This window comes from Centropristis striata, chromosome 6, assembly GCF_030273125.1.
Source record: "Centropristis striata isolate RG_2023a ecotype Rhode Island chromosome 6, C.striata_1.0, whole genome shotgun sequence".
Taxonomy (NCBI): domain Eukaryota; kingdom Metazoa; phylum Chordata; class Actinopteri; order Perciformes; family Serranidae; genus Centropristis; species Centropristis striata.
Window position 1 is genome coordinate 25,986,717 of NC_081522.1, and position 10,682 is coordinate 25,997,398.

The 10,682-nt window shown below is 38.8% G+C and overlaps 1 protein-coding gene across 3 annotated transcripts in view; it reads left to right on the forward strand.

Annotated features, from left to right (window-relative positions):
* The window catches only part of LOC131972876 (guanine nucleotide-binding protein G(o) subunit alpha), a 150,141-nt gene that overhangs the window by 89,156 nt on the left and 50,303 nt on the right, over positions 1 to 10,682 (forward strand). For all 3 annotated transcript variants that reach the window (XM_059334655.1, XM_059334653.1, XM_059334654.1), the window contains one exon: positions 7,178 to 7,338. In XM_059334655.1, the coding sequence (XP_059190638.1) occupies positions 7,178 to 7,338 (161 nt within the window). The remainder of the gene's footprint in view (positions 1 to 7,177; positions 7,339 to 10,682) is intronic.

Here is a 10,682-nt window from a genome sequence, read left to right on the forward strand (position 1 = left end):
GATATCGTGATTGGTGTATTTACTTCTTTTTGCTGCTATATTTGATTTACTCCACATTAACAGTCTTATCATAACATGTGTTCTTATCAGTAGTAGCTCAAAACCAGATAATTTACTGTATTTTATAAAGCGATTAAATTAATATTAAGCAGAATTTAGTTCAGAGTTTTGGTCCGGCCCCCACAACCTTCGTGCTATTGGTCGTGTGCCCCCTTGGGAAAATTAATTGCCCACCCCTGCTGTAGACTCTTGATTGTTTACGCAACATAATCATAGAATATATATATATATATATACACATACATACATACATACATACATATATTATTGTTATCTGATTTTTTTAAACTGAAAATTTGGAATCAACTTCAAAAATTCCATATTCGTTGCTTCAACACAATCCCCAAAGAAAGAAACAAAGAAATGATAAATATTAAATAGAAGTAAATGTGTTGATGTTTTAAGTTACATTTTGGAAAACAATGTAATTGTGTAACAGATGAGCTCCTACACTTTCAGTGGACTAAATTAAGTTTGGGATGAAATAAAACTGGTTTGAATTCCAAGGACCTGTACTTTAATGATAGGCTATGTTGGGACCTGTACTTTAGTGATAGGCTATGTTGGGACGGTCCTCTAAAAATGTCCCTATCCCTTGGTCCACAATTTTCACCCTGGGTGGTGGAATGTTTCCATGGAGATGAAGTGTTTGTCAAGTTGTGAGTGAGTGCATGAATGAGTGGCGTGCATGCACGGTGGTTGCAGCTATTGTAAATTTGTGCTTTTTATATAGACTTTTTGATACATTTTAAATACAGCCCTTTCTTTAAACAGTACAGTTGTATGTGGGTGATTCTCATGAAGTTCTGTCTGTGAAGATTATAAGGAGATACTTTATTAAACTAAATATATTCACTTTTATATGAATGAACAATATAGCCATAATGAGGCACAATTCATTGTTTTGTGCTAAAATAATATTTTCTATATTTTCGAACATATTTTTGATTCACAAATTAAAAATAAAAATGTCATGGTTTCCCCACACTTATATACAATAAATACTTAATAAACTTTATAAAAAATAAATATACATTTGTTTAAAAATGTATAACTTAACAGAATATAATCAAATATAATGGATTTTAACAATGTATAAAGAACAAAATCTGAATGAAAATTGGTTTAATGTTACGGTAATGACAGAATTGTTTAAATTAAAATATGTGTATATTTTATTAAAATACATTTTGGTGATACCAGCTACCCTTGAGCATATTTAAGTGCTTGCCAAAGAAGAAAAAAAAGAAAAACTTTTTTTTTTTTTTAAATTTCCATTTAAAAATGTGTTACGGTAATGAATTTTGTTGCTCACAGTGTCTCTAAAAATGTCAGAAAATACATTAAATTTTTTCAAATAGATTATAAATTCATATCAAACAGTGCCATTAGATTGTATATGTTATAGGGGGTCAAAGAAAATATGTATTCAATGCTCTTTTGATTTTTGCTATGAGCTGCACCATGTTCATGAGAATCACCCATATACCTATATGAGAAAACATTTGCTGCATACAGCCTCTTAATTATAGCCTCAGTTGGAGGTTTCCTGCCATCTATCTGAGTGTGGGCAGAGTCTTATAGAATACATGTAAGCTGGGAGATTATTATGGAGGATGTGAGTGTAGTGTACTTTGCGAGCGTACAGGTCAGAGAAGGTAATGTTTGTGATGGATCTGTGTCTCTTGAAACACATAGTACAGATTGTTCTCTCTATTTACAGGGGCCTTGTGTACACTTCAGCCTCTCCATTTAATGACACAGTTGGTGAATATATGTTTGGTTTCTTTAGGCACGTGGTTGATTGGCTATAGATCAAAGACAATAACAGAGATGGGGAAGGTGCTTCAGGAAGCGCTCTGATTGGCTATTGAATGGAGGGACAGAGGTAAGGAAGGAGAGAACAGATGCAGATGATGAGGGAGGGCTGAGGATGATGGCACCAATGATTGCCTATTCACTGTCCAAGTAGGGATGTAGAGCAGGCAAACAGATAACATGTCTGTCATTAGACTCGCAGGATGGAAACACACACACTGTAGAAATCAATTTTTCTCCAGTGATTTTCACCACACGATGGAGGGGCTGAAGATGAGCTGCTGCTAACTTCTTCCTCTGATACATTAAAATCCATCTTTCAGTTAACCCTCTGAAATCTTGGGCTATTATGTCCTTTAAAAAATGTTTTCCATGTCATGTTGGTATCAGTTTTTTCAGCGTTACCTCACCTATATGTCCTGATAATTCATTTTTAACTTTGACTTACTTGGTAAAAATGTTGAACCCAAAAGAAACAAAGGGAAACATCAAATCTGATCTTCAAAATGATATTTCAATACACAGACGAAATGGACATTTTCACTATAATTTTAGTTAGTTTTGTAACCACACAATACAGTTTCAGTTAATTATCATTATCATTATTATTATGTAACCTTTAACCTTTAAAACAAAGTCTGAAATCTCAAAAAAGCCTTTAGAGAAGTGAGGACCGGCCGAAATGTCCTCACTTTGCAAAAATGTCCTCACTCTGTTGGTTAAAAATGTGTTCCGGTACTCACTGTGTAGGAAGTACAAGAACACACACACACACACACACACACACTGCAAATTATTTGGTTATTATCAAGATAAAAAAAACTTAGGTTTAGAAGTGTTAGAAAATGTATCTTGTTTTAAGAGTTAATTTGTTATTATAAGTGTTCAACTTTACACTATAATCTTATTTCTGGATTTAACAATCTTGTCAAGTGAAATGATCTTGCTGCATGGACAAATAATTGCACTTGTTTTGAGTACCTTTTCCCTAACATTTAGTGTTGTTATCTTGTTATTAGACACCCCTTTTTTGCAGTGCACACACCTCCTCACAAAGAAACCGTTGCACCCTCTCATTCTGTGTGTGTTTGTGTGTCCAAGAGGGCAGAAATTTTAAAGGTCACTGTGAGGAGACAGGAGACTTCAGACTGCTCCTGTACTGTAGCTACCAGTATATGGTAGAATAACGTGGTAGAAGAGCAGTTAGCATTAAGTGTGTGTGTATGTCTGTATTTATCTCCTCTTTGATTTGATCTCAGCTCACCAACACAATTTCACACTCTGTGGAACACGTTCAAAACGTACATCTGCAATGATTATTCTAAGGGGGGGATTTACTCAACGCAAGCTGTCAGCAAGAGATTGAGAAGTGAACTTGCAAGACTAAATAGAAACATTTGGTCTCACAACAACAACAGGCAGCTAAAGTGAGTAAGACAGTGAGGGATTTAAATAAACAGTAGGAAACTGAAGCAAAGCACTGCTGCAAATGACCAAGCAAGCTCCATAATTTTCCTTCAGTCGGGTTAAAAATAATGAACAATGCATCTGCGTGTGTGTGTGTCCTCTATGTCTGTTTTATCTTTTGACAAAATTGTAGGTTTCAATTTTCCTTCATTTCAGAGAAATAATGACATAAAAAATTGCAGTAACTACAAAATCCAACTCAAAACCGAAGCAGAGCACAGTAAGTTCACTTACAACAGTCTGCTTTGGATATACATATATATATATACATATATATATATATATGAAATAAGACAACAATGTTATAGTTAGTCAAAAATGTTAAAAATGGGGATTGACTTTTTTTTGGAGCCAGTCTCATGTGGCCATTCGAGGTACTGCAGTTTTGGCACTTCTGCACTGGTTTTACTATTCAGCCCAAGAGGGCTTGCTTCTTACACACACACACACACACACACAAACACACACACACACACACACGCACACACACCTTTGTGACAGAGTTAAAAACGGTCTTAACACAACAGAGGATAGTGAAGCTCGTGTCTGTGTCACAGAGGTGAGAAAGGGAGGAGCAGAGCAAGACAGAGAGAGGGGAAGAGGATGAAAAGGAAAACAGATTGCTGAATGAATGAGATGAGAGAAAAGGAGGGAGGGAGGAAAATTTCAGAAGGGGAGAAAGAGAGGGGAGGAGAGAGGAGACACACCAAAAGACAGTAAGATATACAAGAATGAGAGAGGGAAGGCTGGCGTGAAGAATAAATACAGAAACATGATGCCAAATGGAGAAGAACAAAACAAACATGGGCATGGGCAAAAAGCACTATGGAGAGATGAAAGCAGATAGAGTTCAGAAAGAGAGAGACTATGACAGAGATGATCATGATGATGGAGGGATGGCTGATGGCTGAAAGAAAGACTGGAAGAGGTCAATAAGTGGTAGACAGGAAGGAGCTAACTCCCCACAATGAAGTAATAATAAAGGAAAGTCTAGTCTATTTGAAGTCTTAGAAACTAGTGGCTCAGTAAGCATCACATGCACTAATATCAAAGCAAATTTGACTAACTTAATTTTAGAACTAAAGTGTTATGTAAATAATCTCTTGAATCTGCACCTTACTGTGCATTGAGAGCTCTTTCTGGAGGGGCATGTCCTCCCAGTTTAATGAGCTCTGCTCTGTTACCTCTGGGGGAGGCCTCCAGGAACTACATCATGTTGGCCTGTCCCAACTACTGGGGGCTGGCTAACTGGTGCTTAAACAGAATTAGCGTAGGTTTAAATGTTATGTGGATCATTTGTGCTGTAATGAAAAACATGATTAAATTAATTGGGCTGAGTTAATGACAGAGCAGCAAGAATGTGCAAACACAAAAGCGTCTGCAGCTGGAATGAGGCAACATGCTTACCGCCGCTCATCAGCCAATAGGAGGCAGGACAGCCCAGCTAGGAGCCAGTTTTTATTAGTCCTTTCATAGTGCGGTCCCGCAAATGTCCCGCTATATTGCTGGAAAGATTTGTGCCGGCTTTTCTCCTTAAACATTCATAGTGATGCAGCAAAGGCGTTATATTCGTGCCCATTCAGAGACAGTCTGGCGTCATGGAACGCAGTGGGAGGAGACGATAGTGACGTGCGACAGAGCAGCACAGTAGCACAGGGGTCATCCCTATGTTCCCCGGGTCCTATGTTTCCTGTTTTTCCCCAAAAGGGTCCTATGTTCCCCTGTAGCAATACATACCGGGGAGCATAGGACCCTGTTTCTGAAAAAGGGTCCTATGTTCCCCACTGTTGCAGGTTTAGGGTAAGGGTATGCTCGAGACCTGCACCTACCTAATCTTTCCTCGTCTAGGCCTATTTGCTTATGCACGTCAAACAGCCTGTAGGCCTACATAGGCTTATCTGCCATTAAATTTGGCAGTAATGGTGGAAAAAGTAACAGACTGGGGAACATTGGACCCTTTTTGGGAAAAGCGGGGAAAAAGGGTCATATGTTCCCTAGTCTTATACAAAGAGGGGAACATAGGACTCGGGGAACATAGACACGCTCCCGTAGCACAGTAGCAAAGTGCTAATAGGCTAACAGTTAGTTCTGTAGCAGTACAGTGTGTATGTGCTGCTGCTGCAGGAGGTGTTCACTTAGCGATCTCCGTTTGTTTACAACAAGTAAGCATGCTGGTTTGTTTACAATAAGCGGCGGACACTGTGCACGGTTAGCGACGGCGGCCGCAGTTGTTGTGCAGCTGCTGAACAGGCATTTGATGACCGATGTTTTCACCTCCGTAACTACCTCTGGAGGTGTAAAATTGGTGGGATCACTTGATCCCGGCATACTTTTTCTGCCGCTTCCATAGTGCAGGCGAGACGTTACAGAGCCGTAAATGTGAATGTGAAAATGAAATGAATTTAAATTGATGAAAAGTGTAGTGAAAGAAACAAAGAAAAAGAGCGACAGAGATGTATTCTCCCCGTTCTGTCATAGCCTGTATCTGTTGAATTTGGGCAAATGGATCAAGCCTTTTAAAAGCTTTGAGTTAATATAATAATGTTTTGTCATCAAGCATCATTGTGCGGTCTCCTGTCCACTGAGAAGTCTGTATTGACATCATTAGTGAATTTTCTGAGTGGATGTGAGCTTAGCCTCGCACTGTGGTGAGATCCCTTAGTAAATGAAATGTATTGATGCTACGCTGGCTGCAGTGGGCGACTCCCAGGTGTGAGAGTGTCAGAATGGCTGGTTTTAATCAGGTTTCTGCTGGAGGAGCATATGCATACTCTGTCCAGCCTCCAATCTCACATAATCTGTTATTATATCTTCCTGACATCTTGGCAAGCTGTGAGGTATAGGGGTAAGTGGAAACTGATCACCTTCAGTTATTTTATTCCAGCCTGAGTGCTGTGCAATCTAATTATATTACTTGGATAAAATTACAGTAAAGGAATAACAACACTCATCCTGCTACTATACTGTTTCATTGTTCAAACATATTTCATTCTTTAGGACATAAGAACTGATGATATATTGTTGCAGCAGCGGAGTGGGCCAGGTGTAGTGTTGCCTAGATTGATGATATATTTGAACCGTGTTTACTCTGTTTAATATTTAATTTCGCTGACTCAAAGATTTGAGAGGCCACAGTAATAAAATCTCACATTTATAGAGGGACCTGGAGGTTGAAACTGTATGTACTAGTAAGATCCAGTATTTGTATGTTTTATTCTCATATTTCAAGCTTGCTGACTCGGGAGATATATTGATATAACACTGTGAGAGAGGATTCAATGTTTTAATTGATTGAAATCGAAACATGTGGTAGTTGAAGGGTATGGTTAATCTCTGGAACAAAATTATTTTGTGATTAAAACATATTTTTGTGAACTGAAAAGGAATGGAAATGCTGTGTGTGTGTTTTCTTTTCTCTCTGGTCATCATCTCGTTCTCCTGTAATTGTTATTACCTCAAACATCATCTTCTCTTCCTTTCATCCTCCTCCATGTTAACCCTCCTCCCCCATGCCCCCTCCACATCATTGTTCTTGCTCTTCTGTTTGATATAATAGCTCTATTTTTCCTTTTTTCCCCATATATCGCACACACACTGTCAAGTAACATACAGTATTTATCACACTTATAATCGGTTTACCCAGTGGATGGCTGTTTAAAATGCTCTGTACAAAGTGACAAATCTCTGTGCGGTGCTTGTGTTTGTTTACAGTAATTATACTAATGTCACTTTTCGTGCCGATGTGATTAAAGCACCTTCAGAGAAGACGCTGCTCCTTCTCCAGCCTCTGTGAATACTAACCTCCTGCTTCTCCCCTTTGTGTTTCCTCCAGGCGGATGCTAAGATGGTGTGTGATGTGGTGAGTCGTATGGAGGACACAGAGCCTTACTCCGCCGAGCTGCTCGGCGCCATGATGCGTCTGTGGTCCGACTCAGGCATTCAGGAGTGTTTCAGCCGTGCCCGCGAGTACCAGCTCAACGACTCAGCGCAGTAGTACGTATACACATGCTCACTTCTTTGTGTTTGTCTGGTTATTTTGGAAGTTGCAGGACGGGTGAAATAGAGCCCATTCTAGTCACCCATCTTTAACCCTTTATCTGGCGAGGAACCATATTTGGTAACTTCAACGGATATCCAAAATGGGGTCCCCGTGTCTCTCTGTTTGGTCGTAGAACCACATGGATTTCTTCCAGCTAATCAGCTGAGATCAGGCTACGTCACAGACGGTGACACCATGACCTCTGACCAATCAGTATGATAATAATATAATAATATTAACTTTATTGACCTTGCCCTCCAATGTAAAAATGAAAAATTTTGAAAAAAATCTGCAAGAAACAGTCGTACAAACAGAGTTATTCTTCAATGACTTGTAATAATAATTAATAATTAGAGAAAAAAGTTGCAAATTTACTAGATTAAAGTGGCAAATGTACAAGAAAAAAAGTAGCAGATTTAAGAGATTAATCGATTGTTAAATTTATCGTCAACTATTTTGATAATTGAATAATTGGTTTGAGCAGTTTTTTAAAGACAATAAGTCCAAATTCTCTGATTTCAGCTTCTTCAATGTGAATATTTCTGGTTTCTTTGTTCCTTTATGACAATAAACTGAATATCTCTTTTGTTTGTGGACAAAACAAGAGAGTTGAGGACGTCATCTTGTGGTTTGGGAAACACTGATTGATATTTTTATACATTTTATTGACCAAACAACGAATCGATTAATAGTTTAAATAATCGATAATGAAAATAATTGTTAGTTACAGCCCTAAACATCATCACACCGGACACAGAGGGAACTCTCTCACTAATGAAGTCATGTGACTGTGGAGGAGTTTGCATCAGAATCGTGTGTTTGCCACAGAGTTTATTCATGCCGTGATCCAAATCCAATGCAAAAATCCCATTGGCAAATTCTCACTAGACCGGTAGACCATGGCCATGCTGATTTGGGGTTGGCCTACAGAATTCCCTCATTTCGTTTCATCTCTGACAGTTATGTAACATTCTATCACATTCTCAGAAATGTTTTGATTTTGACTGCTGCTGTTATCATCTTATAGTTCACATGGAGTTGGCATGATCAGTTAAAAAACAGATAATCTGAGTTTGTGAACATTTGTAATCCTTTTGTTGGTTGTGGCCATGTGTAGGCGTGTGTTTTTAGCGAGCGGTAGGACAGAACAGGGTGTGTGTGAGTGCGATGGTGTTTGTGTAGCACCATATTGCTGACTCAGCACAGTAGCAACTGTGTGTGCGTGTGTGTGTGTAATCCACCTGTCCAGCTGAGTCCTGATTTTCTATGTCCGGATCAATACATTAGTCATTAAACCCCCCTTAATCCACCCACCAATCATAAAAACCATGCTTTCACACACACACACACACACACACACACACACACACACACACACACACACACACACAATTTATTTATAATCTTCTAAATGCGATCATACACTAGCTATTAAGACGTGCAGTCAATCACCATTACAAGTACAGGGCTTGATTTATGCTGAGTGCCTATGTGTGGGTGGAGAGAGAGACAGAGAGAGGTGGGGGAGTCATTTCCCTCAAGTGCCATGTTTGTGCGTGTAGCCTTGTTTAATTGTACACCATACATCCAGTTCAATTACTCAGTGACACAAGGAGAAATTGAAGCAGAGTGACAGATGGAGTCGTATATCTCTGTCGCTGTGAAAAACATGCGCTATACACTTAACAATATTATAGCTCCAACCACAGATGTAGTGAAGGCAGCTTGTGATTTTCATTACAGATATACTGACCGTTTAATAACGATTCATAGATTCATAAAAACCCCGACCAATCAACCACCCCCACACATCCCAGTTTGGAGGGGTGTGGGTGAGGGATAGGTGTTGTTCAAGCGTAGATAATAGCTCAAACCTGGAGATTAATTGGAGATACAGCTCAGCATTATGTGTCAAATTGAAAATATGATGCAAGTATTTGATGGTCATTCCCATACTCAATTATGTCTCATAAATTGTTGCAGTAATTTTTGGGGTTGATACCATTTGTTGAACAGATTTGTTGCTAAATTTACTCAATTTTTACAACTTGAGGATTGATAAAAAAAATGTTTAAAAGCCCACCATCCCTCCCCGTTCTGTGATTGGATCCCTAAAACAGGGCTAAGAAACAGCCGTAGATTCCAGACTGTCTGCAGGTTCGAAATGAAATCGAGCGTGCAAGGTAGTATGGCTATACCCAGGCTACCGGATTACTACATTAGGACACAAAACCTTGAGGAATGCCTTTTTAATTTTTACACAATTGAATGGCAAGCATTTATGATTTGGAACCACTGAAGAACCCCCGTTTTGTCATTATACATAGAAAAGCTATCCACTGAATGTGCTGGGTCTCTAGTTTGTGGTTGTAAAGTTTCATGAGGTTGTGATTTTCCTAGAATTAGTAACAGGTTATTTTATACAGTAAGGTCAAATTTAAAAAAATGCTCTCACTACAATGAAAAGGCTGCAACAGGGACTAACATCACATGAATACAAATGACCTCAGTGAATCCAACAGAGGCCCAGCTTTCCAGTCATACCAAATGTATGCAATTTCAAGACTGTTTAGGGACTCCAGCATGTAGAAATAGGTGAAAAATAACACATTTTTACTGCATGAGAAAAACTGCATGGGATAATTTCACTGTTATTATTTTTTAGCTTAGAATTTAGAACCTGGCAATAAAAAACATTTACCTTTACATAAGAAAAGCATAAAATGAGAAGAATACACACAGAAATTAGTTTAAATTCATCATTTGGATGAAAATATACCTGCTGAAAAACAGGCCCAGGAATAAAGTGAATGCAGACACAGAGGCAACATCAGACAGAATAAATAGCAGAAGATAGAGAAGACTGAAGAGAATATGAGTTAAGGCAAAAAAGAAAAAGCACAGGGAGGATAGAGAGAGATAAGAGAAGGAACGTTGAAGAGGAGGACCTCAAGACAAAGTAAATGCACCATAATGATTGAATGATCCAGACCGCAAGACAAATGAGAGTAAAAAAAGGAAGTGGGTAAGCGAAAAACATGTTGGAGAGCAGGACGAAGAGCTATTTCTCATCATGGCAGACATCTTCGAATCAAAACATCACATACACTCCAGTCAACAATTACATGTGGTCAATTAACTCCAACAACATCCGCTCTGTGTGTGAGAGTAAGCGCGCTCATGTGTTAGCATGCATGTGTCTGTGGTAAATGTCACATTAAAAATTGATGCACACTTCCTATTATGTTGTGGCCTGTGGAGCAGAACAGGCCCAGCAGCCAATGAGCTGATAGGACAG